Below are 24,574 nucleotides of genomic sequence, written 5' to 3' on the forward strand. Positions count from 1 at the left end.
TCGAAATCTCTGCCTTGATCCGAGTGTACTCGCTTCGGTAGACCATAGTGGACAAAATATTGTTCCCACAGGACCTTAGCAACTGTTGACGCCTTTTGATCCTTAGTCGCAAAAGCTTGAGCATAACGTGTGTAGTGATCTGTAACTACAAACACATTACAAATGTTTCTGGAGTCAGGCTCAATTGTCAAGAAATCCATACAGACAAGATCCATTGGCCCCTCACTGGTAAGATGTGACAACCCAGCAGCTCTCTTGGGCAGCGTTTTTCTCTAAATACACCTTGGACAATTTTTACAATACGTCTCAACCTGTGTTTTCATACGAGGCCAGTAAAATCTCTCTCGCACCAACCCATAGGTTTTGTCAAACCCAAGGTGACCTGACTGGTCATGCAAAGACTGAAGAACAGTTTCTCGGAACTTCTGTGGGAGTAAGAGTTGTTGTCGAACTGGTTTGTTGGGAGGCTTACTGATTCGGTACAGTACAGAGTCCTTGACCTTTAACTTTTCCCACTCTTTTAACAACAATGACACATCCGAATGTTTTCGTTTGTTAGCCCGGTCCACAAAGTTCTGCACAACAGCACACCACACTTCTCCGATGCATGGGTCTTCCTGCTGAAGAAGAAGAATCATCATCTTTTTATTGTCATGAACATGCATGCATGCACGCACACGAAATTTGTTCTCTGCATTTAACCCATCACAGTGAACACATACACATGTTAGTGGAACACACTGGAGCAGGGGGCAGCTGAAGCGCCCGGGGAGCATTTCGGGGTATCGGTGTCTTGCTCAAGGACACCACAGCCGTGAGTCCGGAGGATGTTGGCGGATGGTCCCGTCGGGGTTTTGAACCTAGGTCCCGTCGGGGTTTTGAACCTAGGTCCCCCACGGTGGCAGGCGATGATCTTAACCATTGGGCCACGGCTGCCCTCACGGCAGCCATTTGGGGCAGTGGCTGAGTGCTTACAGATAACACACTACAATAAGCTCTGGGTACAGCATGCTTGGATGAGCCCAGGAGATCCACAGCTCTGCAACGGTGAGGATAAGGTGTTCTAATTGACGACATGTGGCAGACAGCTTGGACGCTGGTAGGAGACATGGACACTTCCTCTTCACCAGACACATCGCTGTCAGCATGAGGACGCCGTGACAAGGCATCTGCATCAATGTTTTGTTTTCCAGAGCGATATTTCAGGCTGAAATCATACATTGATAGCTCCGCTAACCATCTATGTCCTGTTGCGTCCAACTTAGCAGTGGTTAAGACACTGCTAAGTTGTTAACGGGTTATTGTCTGTGTGAACCTCAAACTTGACTCCATAGAGATAATCATGCAGCTTGGTAGTGATAGCCCATTTTAAAGCCAGAAATTCAAGTTTATGCGTGGGATAATTTTTTTCTGATGGAGAGAGGCTCCTACTTACAAATGCAACCGGGCGCAAACCTTCTCCTTGGTCCTGATAGAGGACACCTCCTAAGCCTTCTCTACTTGTATCAACATGCAGAACATAAGCCAGATTTGGGTTTGCGATTGCTAGGACAGGTGATTCTGTAAGACTGACCTTTAATTTCTCAAAAGCTTTCTCACAGTCTTCATTCCACCTTGCCCCAAACGGCTCTGAGGGGTGGTACCACTCTGTTTTTGAGTTCTCTTTCTCTTTGTTGTTCTTTTCCATTTTAGTCTTTCCTCCTGGCCTTCCAGTCACAATGCAGCCCTGCAGTAGCTGATTGAGCGGATGACAGACTCTGGAAAAATCTTTCACAAACCGTCGGTAGTATCCGCAAAACCCAAGAAAAGAACGGAGAGCAGTGATGTTCTCTGGGCGTGGCCATGACTTCACAGCTTCAATCTTTGAAGGATCAGTAGCAATGCCATTGCTATAAACGACATGCCCAAGATAGGTTACAGAGGGACAGCAGAACTGACATTTATCCAAAGATAATTTAAGTCCCTCTTCCTTTAATCTGTCAAGCACTTTAAGAAGGCGCTGCTCATGTTCCTCCATTGTTCTCCCGAAAACAATGACATCATCAAGGTACACTAACACTTCCAACAGATTCATATCACCAACCGTCCTTTCCATGATACGCTGAAACGTGGCTGGTGCTCCGCAGATGCCTTGTGGCATTCTCTCAAATTGATAAAATCCTGCCGGACAGGTAAATGCCGTTTTTTCTTTGTCAGCATCACATAAAGGGATCTGATAGTAGCCACTTCGGAGATCAAGCACGCTGAACCATTTGCTACCACTCAGGCATGTCAGGGCATCCTCCACACGTGGGACTGTATACTGGTCAGGAATTGTTCTCCTATTTAATGTCCTGTAATCCACGCACATACGTATGGTCCCATTTTTCTTTCGGACCACAACGATAGGTGACGCATAGGGGCTTCTAGACTCTGAAATTATTCCAGCTTCTTTCAAATCATTTAAATGTTTTCTCACATCCTCCAAATCCTTTGGAGGTAAGCGTCTGGAGCGTTCTCTGAATGGTTTGTCCTCGGTCACTCGAATGCTGTGTTGTGTGCTCTTTGCACAACCAACGTCAAACTCACTACAGGAGAAAACCTCTTTCCTTTCCATCATTCTCTGACACAGCCTCTCCTTCCACTCAGGAGGCACAGGAGAATCTGCGAAGTTGAAAGACGAGAGGGATAGTTGAGATGTGGACGGCTTAGAGGACTTCTTTTCAGGGACTGCATTTCTTACATCCACCCTGTGCAAATGAGCAATTTGCATACCACGTTTCAATGTCACAGAATGATTTGATACATTTCTCAAAGTTACTGTGATACGACGACAATGAACAGCGCTTGCTTTATCAACAACAGGCATCACTAACAGTTCTTCAGGGAAGTAACCCTCCTCTGGGCGTTCTACAAGAACAGCCTGACCAGAAAACCCCCCCACAAATTTTGGCACGCCAACCACTTTTGCATCGCCCCCAGGAGACAGCACTAAGGGCTTCTCTCGAGTGAACCAGACTGTTCCTCTTTTTAGGTCAGCTGTGTCATCTGAGGTGCTCCGAAACTTCTCATAAGCCCCTTTTATTGCGGGGTGAACAGACATGTTATGTAAGAAATTATCTCCGTTTTGTGTCTTGCAGGAATGAAATAAGCTCCGAACTATGGAAGTGTTTGTGCCAACCACAATAGAAATCTCACCTTTCATGGCTGGGTCTGGACACACAAGCACAAGTGTTTCTATGGTCTTAGCTACACCCACTACATCTCCAGCAAACTCAAGTTTCAAACACATATAACCATCATATGGATATCGGTCTACACTGAGGCCCCAAATCTCCAAGCACTCAATAGGGGTCAAGGGCAGGTGTTTCAGATACTTGTCATAAAAGGAGCGGTACAGCAGGGTAACATGGGACCCACTATCAAGCAAAGCTTTGGCGTAGATGCCCTCAACTTGTACAGGAACAACAGAACTAGGTCCAATTAAACCCTCTGGCAAATCAGCCTTGCTTTCTTTTAGCGTATCACACTTTGTGGAACGTGTTCTCTCCAGAGCATCAGGCCGTTCCTTTACTGAGCTCCTGGGAAGTTTCCCATCAGCTGTTTTGCTTTCAGGAGACGCTTATTTACTTTTCGGAGATTCTCTGGGTTTTCACACTCCCGCTGAAAATGACCATCTTCACCACATTTGTACCAAAAAACATCTGCACCATATTGAAATCTGGGAGTTCTCTCTTTCCCACTTGCATATTTTACAACAGCTTTTTGAGTGTGGTTCTGGATTGCATGCTGTGGTGGACTTTCTGATGTAGCGACAGAGACAGATAGCAGACGTGCAATATCACTTTTAAGCCCCTGAATTTCCTTCTTCAGACTCTCTATGGCATGGTCGGTCTCCACTCCAACAGCTACTGATGGTGCAGACTCTGGTTGTTTTGACACCACTGACGCCGTAGCACAACCTGCACACTTAACCGCAGATGAAGAAACAACATTCTTCACTCTTTCTCTTTCAAGAACCATCCCCTCTTCTTCTCTTATCTCACGAAGGAGCTCTGTGAAGCTTGGAGCGGGCTTTAGCTTGTAAGTCATCCTTATACGAAGTGCAGCAAAATCATGAGTGAGAGCACCTCTAGCAATTTGGTCGATGCGTGTCCTGTTCATGTCAGTGACGTCGATCCCACCTTTCCGATGAACAGCGTGCAGCAGTTTGTCTAACCTGAGTAAGTATCCTGACAACTTCTCAGTTTCTTGCCGGAGTGTGTTACGGAACTTTACCATGAGATCAGCTGCACTATCTGTGGTCCCAAAAGCTGTTTCTAGGGTCTTAAGATACTCATTGGCAGTGGCACTGGGGTTAGTGCCTCTTATACCCCGGACAATATCTGGTGCAGGCCCTTTGAGACTTTCAGCGATTCTCTGTTTCTTGACAACATCAGAACATTGCCACTCATCCAGCAGGTGGGTGGTCTGTTCCGCCCAAGAGTCATACTCCTCTTCTCCAGGTAGCGTTGGCTTTATGCCCGAGAAGAAGCGAAGTTTTCGATAGCATTGACCGTCCATAGGCGGGGCTTGACATTTTTCCACAAGCAAAGAGATGGCATTGACAAGCTCTGTGTTCAAGTCAGGAACAGCGGGTGGGGCAGGCGTGGTCTTAAGCAAACCTGTCACATCATCTAAAGTCTTTCCTTCACTGGCTAAGAATGATACTAGCTTGGATTGGAAACCTCTTTTGTCACTAGTCACATGGAAAGTCTGAAAATCAGGGACACTTACTACCCACAAGTCTGACGGGTCCCCAGCAACCAACTGTTCAGGTAAGTCAGTTTTAGTCATTTCATCTGTGGTCTCAACTAATACGGACTGATTGTTGTTTGTGCGTGTTAGACATCGTCCTCTGATTTTAGTGCGACCAAAAATCTGTACTTCATCAAGTACCTTATAAATGTTCTCATCAGTAACATCAAGAGAAACCCCACTAAGCACAATATAATTCTTAACATCAATACCTTTGTCGTCACACCATTTGATTATTTGTTCGGACTCCATGTTTTGTTTTGAGTTGTTTTTTGTTTTTTTTTCAAAACCAGTCACACAAAACACACTCAGTATTGTGATTACAGTACTATTACAACCCCGGTCAACATTGACCGAATTTCTTCCTTTTTTTTTTTTTTTCCCCTCTTTGCTCACCAATACACAAGTGAACAATACAATCCCGGACGAGCCCCCACATGTAGCCCTCAAAGGCAGTACTCACAAAACCGTTGAACCCTCAGTTCACTGGGGAAAAGAAACCCAAACCGATTGTCGTAGGAACGAGCCCTCAAAACACTTCAGTAGGCACAGCAACTGGATCCCGTAGCGTCGAAGCGGCAGCCCGGTGGCGTTGAGCAGGCAGGACCCGTGGCGTTCAGCAGGCAGGACCCGTGGCTTTGAAATAGTAAATCCGTTCGCGTTGCCAACAGTCAAAAGTCTGTTCGCGTTGAAAACAGTCCAAAAATCCGTTCGCGTCGAAAAACCAGGTGCAGACCCCCCCGAAAAAAAACTATTTTCCCTGCCGCATCTCCCGCTCTTTTTCCCCCACGACCCACCTCTTTCCCCCAATCATTAAAACAAAAAAAACCCTGAAATGTTCACAGACCCCTTGGAACGCAGGACACCCCACACAAAGAACCAAACAAACTTTTAACTAGTTTTCACAACAGCAATTCAAACAAATACAGTTCAACACATTTTAGTCAGTACACTACACATGTAATTAGTGGAAGGTTAATCTTGGAATACTGTCCTACTGAGCAAATGGTTGCAGATGTTTTGACTAAGCTAGCCACTCGGCTTAAGTTGAGAAAATTTGTTCAGAAATAGTTTGGTTCCTAAATGCATAGACTCCAGGATGTATTTGTTTCTATTTGCCTATGGGGAACGTTGTTGTTTTGTTTTCAGGTAACTGCGCTAAGTGCGAGTGGGGGTGTTAAGTATTGATCTCTGGGTGTGCCCTTACTCCAGGTGTTACGGTGGCAAATGTCATGTTGACGTTCTATATGTGCCGTGATGACGTCACCGCGCTCGAGAGGTTGAAGCGGAGCCTGTTGTGTTGAGTTGTGTGTGTACAAAAATATATATGCCGGTTGGAGACTGGAAATCGTGTTGTTCTGCTTATTTTCCCCACCACGCAAGAATGCAGCGGAAGAAGTCATCGCTCCACTTGAACTTAACAGCCTTATAAGGAGTGGAACCTTCTGGCACATTTCACCACACCCTGCTCAGAGTATGAGTTAGATAGCACTTCCTTGTGAAACTATCTGTTTCCAACGCGTTGTCGCTCCTTGCGAATATACGACAGACAACTATTATTTGGTGTCCTAGAACTTCATTGGTCTTTCCTCACATAAAAGAACTCAAACGGGGTTGGTATAAACACATTGTGGTAATATTTTCTCCACAACTTTAACCTGGAGTTGTAGTAGCACGTGGTTTTGAGTACACTGTTGCTCAACATAGACAAGGTCTAGCCCAGGGGTGGGCAAACTTTTTGGTTCAGGTGCCACATTGACTTTTAAAATTTGACAGGCGGGCCAAGTCAGGACCAGATGCTTACATATCAAAATAATAATAATAATTAATAAGGCATTGTCATGTTAATACTTAGATTTACTTTTAATGGAAACAGTGTTTTTTTGTTGATCACCTTTTTTTTTTTGCCAGTGCATCAAAGTTTGTTGTTAGTTTTGTTGTGGCAATTCTCAGAACACATCTGAGGTGTTCATCACTCAGCTGGGATCTGTAGGATGTTTTGTTGATGTTCACACAAATATGTAGAGCCAAACACCACCACCATCCTCCGTGCCATTTTCCGGATTTTGGGAAATGTGTCTGCGCTTAATGAAGCATAATACTCAACCAGTTTGAGAGTTGAACTTGCTCTGTTAAGACAGTGTCACATTGGAGATCAATCAGTTCTATCTGCAGCTCCCGTGGTGCTGTTTCAGGCTCTTGTGTGACTGAATCTTGTCTGGCAGTTTGTCAGACAAGACATGGGCATTACAGCGCAACCTGGTGTAACCACTAGGCATGACAGGACAAGGTCAAATTAATGTAGTCATGATTTTTATATGATTTGGACCAAAACAATCCAGCATCAACCACCATGGATTTTTTGCTGGTGTAAGATGGTTAATGCTGGTCAGATGCTGGTGTTACTGGTGGCGCTGGTCAAGCTTGTGGACCAGCATAGGATTTTATTAGACCACCATGGGATACTCGTGGACCAGCATGGAATGTTGGTGGACCAGCACGGGATGTTGGTGGACCAGCACAGGATGTTGATGGACCAGCACGGGATACTGGTGGATCAGCATGTGGCTACTACTCAGTCGTTCCCCTGGAAACAGTCTGTAAACATATTGGCTAGCCGTATGACCCACCCATGGACTTTCAAACAAATTCATAGATTGTAAACATAATGAAATTTTGAAATACATATGCTATGAATAAGAGAGCAAGTGGGGTATTTTTCAAATTTAAGAATATGATCTTTAATAGTTTTATATGAAGAGTACCATCACATGTTAATGTAAATGTTTTTTTTGGTTGTTTTTTAAACAGTGTGGGGGGGAATCAAATTCTTGACTTTTCCATACTTTCCACACTTGCGCAGGAACCCTGAATATAACATTCTGGCAAATTGATTTAAAACAAAACCTGAAATATCATACGGACACCTTATTCAGACACTAGATTGGCACAGCTGAACTTTAGCTCAGATTTCTTTCTTTCAGATTGATCAAGACTATGTGAGAATATGCACATTAAAGTACTACACAAAATACGCTGCTAATTCAGCCATTTTGTCTTTAGGCTTTTTTGGAGGGCCACGGCGTCCTCTGCCTCGCCCTTGTCCTCGTCTTGCACCTCCACCTCGATGCATGGGGTGCCTCATTGTAGCATGTTTAAGTGCCACAAGGTCCTGGAAGACTGAATCACAGAAAACACAGCCGGTGTGTTGGGTCTCACTGGCAGGCAGTGGGGTGCGAGCTTTATTGAAGTCTACTGTGACCAGCAAGGCATCACATGCATTGCAATTCTCCTGAGCAACCTACGGAATTAAAAAAACACAGGCTTAATTTAGTATCAGGGTCCAACTTACACTCTGCACCAGATCCACTCATGGACCTTCTTGACTAGTCATTAGTAAGAGTGACAAGTAAAACAGTTAACCCTCCTTTATCGTGGATGTTACGTTCCAGAAAACCCCTTCAATAAATGAAATACGCAAGGTAGCGACCAATTATAAATTATACTATTGCATAAATGTATAATCTGAGACCAAGGTCCTCAGTCGGAAAAGGGTGGCGTGCCCTCTCCAGGTCGGTGATGAGATCCTGCACCAAGTGGATGAGTTCAAGTATTTTGGGGTCTTGTTCACGAGTGAGGGAAGAATGGAACGGGAGATCGACAGGCGGATCGGTGCAGCGTCTGCAGTGATGCGGACTTTGTATCGATCCGTTGTGGTAAAGAAAGAGCTAAGCCGAAAGGCGAAACTCTCGATTTACCAGTCGATCTACGTTCCCACCCTCACCTATGGTCACGAGCTGTGGGTCGTGACGGAAAGAACGAGATCCCGGATACAAGCGGCCGAAATGAGTTTCCTCCGCAGGGTGTCCGGGCTCTCCCTTAGAGATAGGGTGAGAAGCTCGGTCATCCGGGAGGATCTCAGAGTAGAGCCGTTACTCCTTCACATCGAGAGGAGCCAGATGAGGTGGCTGGGGCATCTGATTCTGATGCCTCCCGGGCGCCTCCCTGGTGAGGTGTTCCGGGAACGTCCCACCGGGAGGAGACCCCGGGGACGACCCAGGACACGCTGGAGAGACTACATCCTTCGGCTGGCCTGGGAATGCCTCGGGATCCCCCCGGAAGAGATGGATGAAGTGGCTGGGGAAAGGAAAGTCTGGGCGTCCCTGCTAAAGCTTCTGCACCTGCGACCCGACCTCGGATAAGCGGTAGAAGATGGATGGATGGATAAATTTATAAGTTACATATATGCAATTCAGGTGGCATGGTGACCGACTGGTTAGCACATTTGCCTCACATTTCTGAGAACCTGGGTTAAAATCTGGCCACGCCTGTGTGGAGTTTGCACATTCTCCCCGTGCCTGTGTGGGTTTTCTCCAGGTAAACCAGTTTCCTCCCACATCCCGAAAACATGCATGGTAGGTTAATTGGGAACTCTGAATTGCCCGTAGGTGTGAATGGTTTGTTTAGATGTGCCCTGCGATTGGCTGGGGACCAGTTCAGGGCATACCCCGCCTCTCATTCAAAGTCAACTTTGATAGGCTCCAGCACCCCCGCGACCCGAGTGAGGAAAAGTGGGATGGGAAATGAATGAATGAATATACGCAATTCAATGCCAATAAGAGTGGTACAGGTATTTTATGTGCCCGCTTGAGGTCACCATCCACACAGTCTACACTAGCACGTTTATTAAAGGCAGGTGTGGTGTGCGTGAGTATTGTGAACAACAACCCATGCAGACATGGTGTGAACAGGCTATTTCCTGCTTTAAGTATTGGGACCATTCCTCACACTGGCAATGTAGTCAGTAGTCATTATGGGAACCCAGAATTCATTGCAGTGATGTTTTTATTGCAGTACTGTCATAGAAAATCTAGCAACACGTTGCTCTTTACTTGCATTTGTTCCTGTCTATATTGTTATGAGTGTGTGCATGTTCTAAGGTTGGTATTTGTGAATTTAAAGGTTGATATATTGTGTGTCCAGGAGACCAAGTGGAAAGGCAGTAAGGCTAGAAGTTTTGAAGTTTATTTTACCATGGTGTAGATGGGAAGAGAAATGCAGTCGGGGTTATTTTAAAAGAAGAGTTGGCTAAGAATGTCTTGGAGGTGAAAAGAGTATCAGAACGAGTGATGAGGCTGAAATTTGAAATTGAGGGTGTTATGTGTAATGTGATTAGTGGCTATGCCCCACAGGTAGGATGTGACCTAGAGGTGAAAGAGAAATTCTGGAAGGATCTTGACGAAGTAGTTCTGAGCATCCCAGTCAGAGAGAGTCGTAATTGGTGCAGATTGTAATGGACATGTTGGTGAAGGAAATAGGGGTGATGAAGAAGTGATGGGTAAGTACGGCATCCAGGAAAGGAACTTGGAGGGACAGATGGTGGTAGACGTTGCAAAAAGGATGCAAATAGCTGAAGTGAACACTTTTTTCCAGAAAAGGCACGAACATAGGGTGAGCAACAAGAGCGGAGGTAGAAGCACGCAGGTGGATTACATCTTGTGCAGACGATGTAATCTGAAGGAGGTTACCAACTGTAAGATAGTGGTAGGGGAGATGATGACAGGAAAAAGGTTAGCTAAGAAGAAGTGGGACACTGAGAGGACTGAGGAGAGGCGAAAGGAATACATTGAGATGCGACACAGGGCAAAGGTAGAGGTGGCAAAGGCCAAACAAGAGGCATATGATGACATGTATGGCAGGTTGGACACTAAAGAAGGAGAAAAGGATCTATACAGGCTGGCCAGACAGAGGGATAGAGATGGGAAGGATGTGCGGCAGGTTAGGGTGATTAAGGATAGAGATGGAAATATGTTGACTGGTGCCAGTAGTGTGCTAGCTAGATGGAAAGATGATGAATGAGGAAAATGAGAGAGAAGGGAGAGTAGAAGAGGCAAGTGTGGCGGACCAGGAAGTGGCAATGATTAGTAAGGGGGAAGTTAGAAAGGCATTAAAGAGGATGAAAAATGGAAAGGCAGTTGGTCCTGATGACATTCATGTGGAGGTATGGAAACATCAAGGAGAGGTGGCTGTGGAGTTTTTGACCAGATTGTTCAATAGAATTCTAGTGCGTGAGAAGATGCCTGAGGAATGGAGGAAAAGTGTACTGGTGCCCATTTTTAACAACAAAGGTGATGCTGTGGCAACTATAGAGGAATAAAGTTGACGAGCCACACAATGAAGTTATGGGAAAGAGTAGTGGAGGCTAGACTCAGGACAGAAGTGAGTATTTGCGAGCAACAGTATGGCTTCATGCCTAGAAAGAGTACCACAGATGCCTTATTTGCCTTGAGGATGTTGATGGAAAAGTACAGAGAAGGTCAGAAGGAGCGACATTGTGTCTTTGTAGATCTAGTGAAAGCCTATGACAGAGTACCCAGAGAGGAACTGTGGTACTGCATGCGGAAGCCTGGAGTGGCAGAGAAGTATTTTAGAATAATACAGGACATGTACGAGGTGAGGTGTGCTGTAGGTGTGACAGATGAATTTAAGGTGGACGTGGGACTGCATCAGGGATCAGCCCTGAGCCCCTTCCTTTTTGCAGTGGTGATCTATAGGCTGACAGATGAGGTTAGACTGGAAACCTGTGGACCATGATGTTTGCAGATGACATTGTGATCTGCAGTGAAAGCAGGGAGCAGCTGGTGGAACAGTTAGAAAGATGGAGGCAAGCACTGGAAAGAAGAAGAATGAACATAAGATGAAGTAAAACAGAATATATGTGTATGAATGAGAGGGGTGGTGGGGGAAGACTGAGGCTACAGGGAGAAGAGATAGCAAGGGTGGATGACTTTAAATACTTGGGGTCAACCGTCCAGAGCAATGGTGAGTGTGGTCAGGAAGTGAAGAAACGGGTTCAAGCAGGTTGGTTGGAGGAAGGTGTCAGGTGTGTTATGTGACAGAAGAGTCTCTGCTAGGATGAAGGGCAAAGTTTATAAAACAGTGGTGAGGCCAGCCATGATGTACGGATTAGAGACAGTGGCACTGAAGAGACAACAGGAAGCAGAGTTGGAGGTGGCGGAAATGAAGATGTTGAGGTTCGCTCTCGGAGTGACCAGGTTGGATAAAATTAGAAATTAGCTCATCAGAGGGACAGCCAAGGTTCGATGTTTTGGAGACAAAGTTAGAGAGAGCAGACTTCGATGGTTTGGACACGTCCAGAGGAGAAATAGTGAGTATATTGGTAGAAGGATGATGAGGATGGAGCTGCCAGGCAAGAGACCTAGAGGAAGACCAAAGAGAAGGTTGATGGATGTCGTGAGGGAAGACATGATGGCAGTTGGTGTTCGAGAGGAGGATGCAGGAGATAGGCTTACATGGAAAAGGATGACGCGCTGTGGCGACCCCTAACGGGACAAGCCGAAAGGAAAAGAAGAATAACTGTTGGATCATTATAGTGGCTCGTGGTATGGCGCCCCAAGGTTGTGTCCTCTCTCCGCTGCTCTTCTCTCTCTACACCAACGACTGCACCTCAGCGAACCCGACTGTCAAACTCCTGAAGTTTGCAGATGACACCACTGTCATCGGCCTCATCAAGGACAGTGACGAGTCTGCATATCGACAGGAAGCGGAGCGGCTGGAGTTGTGGTCCGGCCGACACAACCTGGAGCTGAACACGCTCAAGACTGTAGAGATGATCGTGGACTTCAGGAGGAATCCTTCGCCACAGCTGCCCCTCACGTTGTCCAGCTGCCTTGTGTCAACCGTCGAGACCTTCAAGTTCCTGGGAATTACAATCTCTCAGGACCTGAAGTGGGCGACCAACATCAACTCCGTCCTCAAAAAGGCCCAGCAGAGGATGTACTTCCTGCGGCTTCTGAGAAAGCACGGCCTGCCACCGGAGCTGCTGAGACAGTTCTACACAGCGGTCATCGAATCAGTCCTGTGTTCTTCCATCACAGTCTGGTTTGGTGCTGCTACAAAAAAGGACAAACTCCGACTGCAACGGGCAAACAAAACTGCTGAAAGGATTATCGGTTCTCCCCTACCCACCCTTGAGGACTTGCACGCTGCCAGAACTAAGACAAGGGCGTGCAAAATCCTCTCGGACCCTCCGCACCCCGGTCACCAGCTCTTCCAGCTCCTTCCCTCAGGTAGGCGCTACCGATCAATGCAAACTAGAACTAGCAGACATTCCAACAGCTTCTTCCCTCTTGCGATCAACTTCTTAAACACCTAACCTATAATTCCATTACAACAAGCTGGCAATTTTTTGACTTGAGTTGGTTGTCACATTTCTGTGGGGCCAATTATGTATTACTAGTGCTCTCACTGTAGTTGTCTCGCCATGCTGCATTATTTGCATATACTGGCCACTCATGCCAGAGTAGCATCTGCTCCATTTGCACACTGATTGAGGAGTATCTGTAACATTTGCACAACCAACATTGTCCCAGATTATCGCACTACTTGTCACTTTAAACCGCATACACTCCTTGAAGTCTCAACACCCTTTGCACAATGGTCATTGCACCGGACTATTGCAATATTAGTCATTCGAACTGCTCTAAGTGCTAGTGGAGTCTGCCTCTTTTTGCACAATTGTTTTTTGTCAATGTCTTTATGTCTCCAAAGTGTTCTGTAAATTGACTGTCTGTTGTACTAGAGCGGCTCCAACTACAAATTCCTTGTGTGTTTTGGACGTACTTGGCAAATAAAGATGATTCTGATTCTGATCAGAGGGACAGCCAAGGTTCGATGTTTTGGAGACAAAGTTAGAGAGAGCAGACTTCGATGGTTTGGACACGTCCAGAGGAGAAATAGTGAGTATATTGGGAGAAGGATGATGAGGATGGAGCTGCCAGGCAAGAGAGCTAGAGGAAGACCAAAGAGAAGGTTGAATAATGTTGTGAGGGAAGACATGAGGGCAGTTGGTGTTCGAAAGGAGGATGCAGGAGATAGGCTTACATGGAAAAGGATGACGCGCTGTGGCGACCCCTAACGGGACAAGCCGAAAGGAAAAGAAGAAGTTCATTTACTGTATATACTTGTGTATTGTATACTGAGTGTACTGTATATTGAGTATCATCAAAAGTATTCTCAAGTCAGTTCATGTATTCTAATCAGTCAGGTCAAACCAACATTACAACAGGACAAAAATAATGTGTGCTAACTTACTGTAATTAAATTACTTCACACACCACGAAACTTTAGAGCATGAATTCAGAGAACGCCGGCATGTTTACATACAATCGTTAGTGCTAGCACTTGCTTGGTAGGCTACATAACGTTTTGTTGCCTGCTTGCGAGCCGTATCGTATTAAAAGTATGTGAACATACCTCAAGCAATCCTTAAATGAACGTCTTCTCCCGAGCAACGGTGACCACCACCACCACGTTTTTCCCCATTTTGATTTTATAATACACGAGGAGCGATCAATCGTTTATGTCGAGTGTAACGAGTGTATCCGGTCGCGTTTGAGTTAAGATAAAACCCAGTGATCGTAAAAGACGGGATGCGGTGGCATCGGAATACAAGATTGTATTGCAGTACTCTGACATAGTGCAATCATGAAAGACCAAATTTGTCTTGTAGGCATTACGTGTTGTCTGAGACGTGCTGTCTGTCCAACACTGCCGACATGTTTTTTTTTTTTTTTTGAAGTAACTATTGGCGGTCAGTACTACGTCAAAATACACGCGACAAGACTAAAAATAAACTAGCCTTTGGATTCAAATATATTGTACACGATGGCGACACGGAGTAAATGTCTTTTGCGGAGTCGATCAATGACATTGATCGGATCGTGGATTTATGACAAAGCCGAGCCGATACCGATCAGATCGGGGTAAAGTCTAGTTTTAAATAGTGGGTTTTCAGTCATGTTCTTTGTATCCTCAAGCAATTACGTGACTTACCAAATGTAGGAGTTGAGATAACTCAGTAAGGTTTCTTTTCCTGCTAAGAGTAAGAGCCCAGTTGACCTTATGCGAGTCATTGCTGCCACATTAAAATCATATAGCCAATGAAGCCAACTGTATCAGGTGAGTAACTCTATTACACTGGTCTATAAAAAAAAAATACACAACGCACAGAATCCGCGATAAGTGAACCACAATATACCGAGTGATTACTGGAGTGTAAGTTTTGTGTCTTACGGAGGGGAAACAGATTTTATTGAAAGTTTGAAAATTCATGTTTGCTGTGCTGTTTGAAAACCTGTTTATTTGCCCTTTAAATAAAGCCCTATTTTTAAAGAACAATTTGCTGGAAGTAAGTAAAATTTGCCAAATCTAATGCCTATGCCAAACAGTATCCAGAGGTGATGATGTAAAGTGATCATCTGCTGTTGGCGCCAACAAACACCATATCTGATAAGGCCTGTGCAATAGCATAAATTCTGTTTGGTGTTCTGCTAAAGGAAAAAGTTTGTAACATCTGCAAACTGAAGGATCCATAATACAAAGGATTAAATGGGCATCCCAAAAATACGGTTCATTAAGAAAACAGGTTCCGTTTCAGCACTTAGGAATGCTGGGCTGTCTACTGTCAGTGTGATGTGTGGGGCAGCAGAGGAAAACAAGGCTTGTCAATCACTGAATGCAGACATATCAGGATGAGATTTCTGTAACCACTGGAAATCACCACAGTATGGGACCAAAATTCCATGCATTCCCCCACAAAATTATGTTTATCAGACACTCGAGTTTAAGTATTTGGGAGAAGAAAGAAGACGAGCCTGCTAACAGTCCTGATCTTAACCCAAGATCAGGCAGCTGTGGCTCCGTTGGTACAGCGGGTCATCCCAGTGACCTTGGGCAAGACACTGAACCCTAAGTTGCTCCCAGTGGGCCTGGCAGCGCCTTGATTGGCAGTAGCCGCCCATTGGTATATGAATGTGTGCATGAATGGGTGAATGTGAGCCTCTGTAAGGCGCTTTGGGCACTATGATAGTGTAGATAAAGCGCTATATAAGTGGACTCCATTTAACAATTACCCATGGATAATTGGGTTGGGCATCAAGAACCGAGAACCAATTGGAAACGGGACTAACATTCCGGTTCTCCCGGAATTGTTCAAATTTTAAAAATTAGTTGCTAAAGGTCGATGCCTACCGTGCGGAGGAAGCCGCCGAACAAAGAAAAGTAGTTGCAGGAAGCGTGTACGCGCAGCAACGGACATGTGGCAGTGAGCAACAATGGACAAACGTCACCGATCCAAAGTCTGGCTGCACTCTGTTAAAAAAATTAAATAAAAATAAAAAAATAACCTGACAACACATGCAATGCCATAATATTGTGCAAGGGAGGGTGCACGTCGAATATGATAAAGCACCTCCGCCAACATGGACAAGATTTAACTCAGTATCAGGTCTTTGACTTGCAACGTCGACCGTCCTCCACCACTGCTCCTTCCTCCGACCCTCAGCCTGATACTAGGCTGACAGCACCCAAGTCGGAACCTGGTAAGTAATCTGACAAAATACTTCTTATGTCAACATTGAGGCAGCGCCATTAAACTAGACCTAAAACAGTGCTTCAATTCAAATGCACAACTAACATTTAGCATAGCCTATAGCATAAATGTATGTTTTCATAGACTGTTACGATTACGATTTTCCTTGCGTCCCCCTCAAATGCTGCTTTTCTATTTGTTATATTGTTTTCTTTCTATAGACAAGAAACATGAAATTAACGTTGGTCAGGCAACTGCCCAGACTTCGTGAAGTACCACTTCTCCTCTCACTACAGCGGCTAAGGGAAAGATGACCACGCAGCAAGTCGAAGAGTGTCACCGAAAGGTGACCGCATATATTGTAATCAAACATATGAGCACAACTGAGTGTTTACTCATTTACTAAATAAAAGTAGGGCTGTGAATTACAAAATAAGAGCAAGTAAATAAAAATAAAGTATTACGTGTTCAAATAAAGTGCTTAACTTCAGAATAAAAACAAACAAAATACAGATAATACTTCATGTTTTGATCATATGGGTAGAAGCAATATGCACTGTAAAAATGCATTATACATAGGTGGAAGGATTTTCCCAGATTTTGAGGTCAACTTTGGGGGTGCGTATTATACATGGGTGCGCATTATCTACGAGAAATTACAGTACATCCATTTTTAGATGTGGAATCACCAACATTTAGGTCAGTAAAGCAATAATGATCGACCTAAGATAATTAATAGTTGACCCTGAGTTACAAGGAAGGTGACAAAGTATGTTTACATGTCTGCATGGACATGGTGAAAAGCCTCAACACCAAATACACACCACCTACAAGGGACTACATGGCAAATAAATTGAAAGCATCCTGGTATTAGATAGAGAAGTCCAATTTAATTACAGAACTCATTGACGTCAGCTGTGTTGCACTCACGTGATGGCTGGAGTAGCGTCACACAGGACCATTACCTTACAGTCACAGCACACTATATAGTGGAAGGCAAAATGCAGCAAAAGGTGCTTAAAACAAAAGCTGTGTACAAAGCTCAAATTGGGTTTGTTGTTGCAGAAGAAATCAGTGACGTTCTGTCAGTTTCGCATTTCTGACAAAATTGTAGCCATCATTGTTAATAATGCTGCCAATATGGATGTGACCATTAACTCATTCCCTGCCAATGCCGTGGGGGAGGGTCTTGTGCAGTTTATGTGTGATGTTAGTGGAACACACTGGAGCAGGGGGCAGCTGAAACACCCGGAGGGCATTTCGGGGTATCAGTGTCTTGCTCAAGGACACCACAGCCGTGAGTCTGGGGGTAGTCAGCAGACGTTCAACTTCCATTCCAGTACGCAGTACAAAAAAAAAAAAGTAATTGAAAGCTTTTTTCCCCTCCACGTCCCACTAAAGCAATTTTAACAATGTATTTTTATAGTAATAATTATATTTCTAAACTGCACGGGTTGTGCGTCGAGCGGAAGTAGGGACTGGTTTCAACGACAATGACAACCACACAAGATCCCATTCATCGCCACGAATGAATAAAATCCAGGTGGATAAAACCTTGCTATATTTTATGCGCAAGGTAATAAAAACCTGGACTATTGAGCAAATGGTAGAGGAGGAGAATTAGGAGTGTAAGTGTTAATGCATTTTTATCTAATGTAAATTCTGTACATAGTTATACTTCTACAATTATTTTTCTGTCAAAAGTACTTTCTCAGTGTTTTATGTTCAGAAATTTGAGATTTTCACTAAAGAAAAATATTGTTCTGCTCGATCTGTCTGCTTTCAGAAAAAGGCTGTTTTCTCATTTTTTCCCCCTTCAGAAACAGGTTTAGCTGAAACAAGCCTATATTTGACTGCTGATTACTAAAGAACGGTATAAGCTAGAGACAAAAAAAAAATTCTCATGAAAGAAGATAGTCTGATCTTTCGTTTGGTGGTTTTGGTGTTTACATAGTCATAGTACACAATATTCTGTGGAGCTTGAAAAATGAGTGAAATTGCTTGAAAATGCCTGGCAATTGGGGTTCCCTGTTCAGGAAACGGCTGACAGTGAATGAGTTTAGCACCTGCAGTTTGTGAAAATGTGCTGCTTTGCACATACGCTTAATCTAGCAGCACAAAGTCTATACTCCCTTAGTGCAGTGACTCAGTGGGTGGCCAAGCTCCGAACTACTGCTGTGTAGCTGAATACATGCTTAACTCATTCCCTGCCAATGACGTCCAAAGACGTCAATGGCGTTTTTTAACGGGGATGGGTGGGGGAGGGTCTTGTACAGTTTATGTGTGATCGTCAAGCCTCTGGATAACTGCAATGAGGATTGGTACCCTGTAGAGGGCAACAATGCCTTGAGGTGAATGTCCCTTCCTCAGATTGAAGAGGAGGAAGGAGGGGGCGAGCGGGCGGGGTGTAACAGACAATGAGAAGAGACAAACAAATGGCAGCAAAGACAGAAGACAAAATGAAAAAAATCTAAAGAGGAAGGAGGGGGCGAGCGGGCGGGGTGTAACAGACAATGAGAAGAGACAAACAAATGGCAGCAAAGACAGAAGACAAAATGAAAAAAATCTAAAAATAAAACTAAAAAGCTTTCAGTTCTACAAATTTAATGCACCAAGGCAAGAAAAATATTCCTGCGACCGACAGGAATGACGCCTTAGATCATACGGGGAATAAAGGATGACGCTCCGAGTTGATCACTTTGTTCCAAAGCAAAATGCCGGCCTATACATATGGCGAGATTCTCTCGGCCGCTTGCTGGCTGATCGTCTGCCAACCAGGATTTGAATAAATGGGATCCGGAATCGTCAGATAGTGAACTTCCTTTTGGATAGCCAGGCGAGCTTCATCCCGAGCTTCCACCGACGAAGTCCAACGAAGACGAAGGTAACTCACTTGCAGCTCGCGTTAGCTACATTTAGCGAGCAAACACGCTCCTTCAATCCTTGTTACATAAAAACATAATTTAGTCAGAGTAGTTCACATTACAATGTAACATCTGTTGCCAGTACTGATTTGAAGTTTCCATTTCATCCATCTTGCAGGAATTCAACACGTGCGAGTCGAGCGTCTTTTAGGATTGCGACGAAGAAAACAAATGTTGTTTTTTTACCCTTGCAAAACACGTCATCGATAAAAGGTATTCTCCAGTAATCGTATGTATTTTTTAAAATTGAAAGGTAATGCATCCAACAGACGTTCTACTCCCATTCCAGTACGCAGTGCAGACAGAAAAAGGTAATTGAAAGCTTTTTTTTCCTCCACGTCCCACGACAGCAATTTCAACAATCTATTTTTATAGTAATAGTTATGTTTCTAAACTGCACAGGTTGTGCTTCGAGCAGAAGAAGTGACTGGTTTCAGGGAGAATGACAACTACACAAGATCCCATTCAACAGAAGAATAAAATAAAATGTGGATAAAACTTTTATCACTTAGATTTACATAGATACATAGATTTTATGCGCAAGGTAATAAAAACCTGGACTATTGAGCAAACAATAGAGGAAATTTGGAGGAAAAAAGTCTAAGTGTGGTAGGTCTAATGTAAATTCTGTACAGTTATACTTGAAAATAAATTATTTTTCTGTCAAAAGTACTTTCTCAGTGTTGTTTTATGTTGAGATGTTAGAGATTTTCACTAAAGAAAAAAAATATTGGTGTCAAAGTCATTGTTCTGCTTGATGTGCCTGCTTTTACAAAAAGGCTGTTTTCTCAGTTTTTTTCTTCCAGAAACAGATTTGGCTGAAAGTAGCCTATATTTGACTGTTGATTACTAAAGAACAGTATAAGGTAGAGACAAACCTTTTTTTATGATGAAAGAAGAGGTTGATCTTTCATTTGGTGGTTTTAGTGTTTACATCGTCATAGTACATAATATTCTGTGGGGCTTGAAAAATCTGAAATTGCTCGAAAATGCCTGGCAGTCTTGGGGTTCTTTGGGGAGAAAAAAGTAGCCTATAACAGTATTTGACTACTTATTTTAAATACTGTTACTTTGTTTGTCTGATTTCATGAATAGCATCTGCTAAATGGTGTAAAAAATGTCCTTTTTTTTGTCAGAGTTGCCCCAACACTCACTCATTCTGGATGTGAGAACCCAATGGAATTCTCTTTACCGAATGCTGGAGAGATTCACAGAGCAGTACCCTGCAATCCAAACAGCCAGCCAGGATCAGCGGTTGAGAGAAAATAAGGAAAGGGACAGGTAGAAATGGAGAGGTGAGATGGATAAGATACAGTGGGTACAGAAAGTATTCAGACCCCCTGAAATTTTTCACTCTTTTTTTATATTGCAGCCATTTGCTAAAATCATTTTTTCTTTCCCCCCCCCCCCTCAATGTACAAAATTATTTTACAATGGTGTAGATGGGAAGAGAAATGGAGTGGGGGTGATTTTAAAGCAAAAGTTAGCAAAGAATGTGTTGGAGGTGAAAAGAGTATCAGATCGAGTGATGAGGCTGAAACATGAAATTGAGGGTGTTACGTATAATGTGATTAGTGGCTATGCCCAGCAGGTAGGATGTGACCAAGGGGTGAAATAAATTCTGTAAGGAGCTGGACGAAGTAGTTCTTGCATCCCGGACAGAGAGAGAGTCGTGATTAGTGCAGATTTTAATGGACATGTTGGTGAAGAAAACGGGGGTGATGAAGAAGTGATGGGTAAGTTCGGCATCCAGGTCAGGAATGTCGAGGGACAGATGGTGGTAGACTTTGCAAAAAGGATGGAAATGGCTGGAGTGAACACTTTCTTCCAGAAGAGGCACGAACATAGGGTGACCTACAAGAGCGGATGTAGAAGCACGCAGGTGGATTACATTTTTTGCAGACGATGTAATCTGAAGGAGGTTACTGACTAAGGTAGTGGTAGGGGAGAGTGTGGCTTGACAGCATATGATGGTGGGATGTAAGATGACTTTGGTGGTGGGGAGGAAGATTAAGAAGACAAAAGCAGAGCAGCAAACCATGTGGTGGAAGCTGAGAAAGGAAGAGTGTTGTGCGGCTTTTCGGGAAGAGGTGAGACAGGCTCTTGGTGGACAGGAGGCGCTTCCAGAAGAAAATGGAGAAGGAGACTTGGCGGTGGAACCTCAAAGTACAGGAAATCATACATGGAAAGAGGTTAGCGAACAAGAAGTGGGACACTGAAAGGATAGGAGAAAGGAATACATGGAGATGCGACGTAGGGCGAAAGTAGAGGTGACAAAGGCCAAACAAGAGGCATATGATGACATGTATGCCAGGTTGAACACTAATGGAGGAGGAAAAAGATCTATGCAGGTTGGCCAGACTGAGGGATAGAGATAGGAAGGATCTGCAGCAGGTTAGGGCGATTAAGGATAGAGATGGAAATGTGTTGACTCGTGCCAGCAGTGTGCTGGATAGATGGAAACAATACTTTGAGGAGTTGATGAATGAGGAAAAGCTGAGTAGAAGAGGCAAGTGTGGTGGACCAGGAAGTAGCAATGATTAGTAAGGGGGAAGTTAGAAAGGCACTAAATAGGATGAAAAATGGAAAGGCAATTGGTCTTGATGAAATACCTCAACAGAATTCTAGCGGGAGAGAAAATGCCTTGAGGAATGGAGGAAAAGTGTGCTGGTGCCCATTTTTAAGAAAAAAAGGTGATATGCAGAGCTGTGGGAACTATAGCGGAATAAAGTTGATGAGCCACACAATGAAGTTATGGGAAAGAGTAGCGGAGGCTAGACTCAGGACAGAAGTATTTGCGAGCAACAGTATGGTTTCATGCCGAGAAAGAGTACCACAGATGCATTATTTGCCTTGAGGGTGTTGATGGAGAAGTACAGAGGTCAGAAGGAGCTCCATTGTGTCTTTGTAGATCTCGAGAAAGCCTCTGACAGAGTAACTAGAGAGGAACTGTGGTACTGCATGCGGACGTCTGGACTGGCAGCGAAGTATGTTAGAATAGTACAGGACATGTATGAGGGCAGCAGAACAGTGGTGAGGTGTGCTGTAGGTGTAACAGGGGAGTTTAAGGTTGAGGTGGGACTGCATCAGGGATCAGCCCTAATCCCCTTCCTGTTTGCTGTGGTGATGGATAGGCTGACAGATGAGGTTAGAATGGAGTCCCCGTGGATCATGATGTTCGCAGATGACATTGTGATCTGCAGTCAAAGCAGGGAGCAGGTGGAGGAACAGTGAGAAAGGTGGAGGCATTCCCTGGAAAGGAAAGGAATGAAGATTATCCCAAGTAAAACAGAATATATGTGCATTAATGAGAGGGGTGGAGGGGAAAGAGTGAGGCTTCAGGGAGAAGTGATAGCGAGGGTGAAGGACTTTAAATACTTGGGGTCCACAGTCCATAGCAATGGTGATTGTGGTCAGGAAGTGAAAAAAACAAGTCGAAGCTGGTTGGAACGGGTGGCGGAAGGTGTCAGGTGTGTTATGTGGCAGAAGAGTCTCTGCTAGAATGAAGGGCAAAGTTTATAAAAAAAAAGTGGTGAGGCCAGCCATGATATAAAGATTAGAGACAGTGACAGTGAAGAGACAACAGGAAGCGGCGGAAATGAAGATGTTGAGGTTCACTCTAAGAATGACCAGGTTGGATAAAATCAGAAATGAGCTCATCAGAGGGACGGTCAAGGTTAGATGTTTTGGAGACAAAGTTAGAGAGAGCAGACTTCAATGGTTTGGACAAATCCAGAGGAGAGAGAGTGAGTATATTGTCAGGATGATGAGGATGGAGCTGCCAGGCAAGAGAGCTCGAGGAATACCAAAGAGAAGGTTCATAGATGTAGTGAGGAAAGAAATGAGGGCAGTTGGTGTTGAGAGGAGGATGCAGGAGATAGGCTCACATGGAAAAGGATGACACAATGTGGCGCCCGGTAACGGGACAAGCCGAAAGGAAAAGAAGATTTTCACGAGGTTGTAAAAAATAAAGCTCTTGTGAAAAATTTGAGTTCTTAGGTTTGATATTAATATACTTGTTAAAATGTGTGAGAAATTCATAGTTAAGTTTATAAACAGTAAAAAGTTCATACAATTCAAATGCAAAGAGAAGTTCAGACGATTTCATCCAAAAAACAACTATAGTTAGATCCTTCATTTAAACCATGCAAACTTTTTTAACCCTACCCCCTAAAAGAATCGGAATCGAGGATCGTTTGGAACAGGAATCGAAAGTAAGAAACAAAATTGGAACCAGAATCGTCAGAATTCAAACGATGCCCAACCCTATTCTAGGGCTCAGCTTTGGCGTGCTGCTGTTGTTCAAGTGACCAACACAACCAGGTTGATTGGTTGACCAGCAGAATTAGCAGTATGGAAATGGCAGTGACGCTTTGAAAATTTTACATGGGTGGCAGAGGCAGTGATTCAAGCCTTGGATGTCTCTGTTTTGCACCCAAAAAGTCAACCCGTGACCCACAATGACTGGATCAGTGAAATTGTTTTATGTATCGGGGGGCAGTCAATGGCTTCTTGCTATGCAGGTAAACTACCGTGAACTACTTTTGCTCAGAGTTAATTTTGCTCAAATTGAGCTTATTGCTGGTACTTGTCAATTCATGTGCTGATCAGTGCATGTGGACACATCGCCATATACAAATGATACCCCTCAACCCCAATGCGTCTACAACTTGACCAGTGGCTCCTGAGACAGGGCCGCTGCTCAAAACAGGCTGATTTCTAGGGGTCCTGATCCGATCTTTGAGATCGGAAATCAGTCTTGATGTCATAAAAAAAACGAGCATCGGATGGGACTGGATCTAACCGTTTTACCACTCTTATACAAGCAGTCCATTCCATGCTCCGATCCAGCACTTTTATCCAGGAGCACCCGGATGGCATGCAGAGCCTTCATGATCACAACAACAGGTTGCTAAGGTGGTGACAGAGTAGTAAGGAGTAAGAGTGAATGTTGCTTATTTAGTCATTTATTGACACGCCAGTTGTCTAAACTATAAACTCACATAAATAATTACACCTATTGAATGTTGAAATACATCAACAGCCTTCGGTTCTTCGTTTTTTGTTAAAAAAGATAAAATAAATTGCTAGCGCAAAGCTAACACAAAATGAATGAAAAACACCATTGACGAGCTAACGGAATTAGCAGTGAACTCGCGGCACTTACCGTAATTCCAATGACGGTGGGACGTTGTGTTAAACAAATAGAAAAAGAATACAATGATTTGCAAATCATGTTCGACCTATATTTAATTGAATACACTACAAAGAGATGTCACTGATGGTGTAGTGGTACACTCGCCTGACTTTGGTGCAGGCAGCGTGGGTTCCCACTCAGTGACGGTGTGAATGTGAGTGCAATGGTTGTCCGTGTCTATATGTGACTGACTGGCAACCAGTTCAGGGTGTAGTCCGCCTTTCGCCCGAAGTCAGCTGGTATAGGCTCCAGCGCCCCGTGATCCTAACCAGGATAAGCTGTGTT

At 44.2% G+C, this 24,574-nt stretch overlaps 1 protein-coding gene and 1 long non-coding RNA gene across 3 annotated transcripts in view; one reads left to right on the top strand and one right to left on the bottom strand.

Moving 5' to 3' along the window:
* Positions 1–7,072: 7,072 nt before the first annotated feature.
* Positions 7,073–24,574, bottom strand: part of top3b (DNA topoisomerase III beta) — a 115,266-nt gene continuing 97,764 nt past the window's right edge. For both annotated transcript variants that reach the window (XM_061765118.1, XM_061765117.1), the window contains one exon: positions 7,073–8,077. In XM_061765118.1, the coding sequence (XP_061621102.1) occupies positions 7,799–8,077 (279 nt within the window). In that variant the 3' untranslated portion in view covers positions 7,073–7,798. The remainder of the gene's footprint in view (positions 8,078–24,574) is intronic.
* Positions 18,150–19,885, top strand: LOC133473451 (uncharacterized). Its single transcript, XR_009787076.1, has 3 exons — positions 18,150–19,052; positions 19,211–19,403; positions 19,495–19,885. It is a non-coding gene; the product is annotated as an uncharacterized LOC133473451 (long non-coding RNA).

The sequence above is a fragment of the Phyllopteryx taeniolatus genome, unplaced genomic scaffold, assembly GCF_024500385.1.
Source record: "Phyllopteryx taeniolatus isolate TA_2022b unplaced genomic scaffold, UOR_Ptae_1.2 contig_25, whole genome shotgun sequence".
Classification (NCBI taxonomy): Eukaryota; Metazoa; Chordata; class Actinopteri; order Syngnathiformes; family Syngnathidae; genus Phyllopteryx; species Phyllopteryx taeniolatus.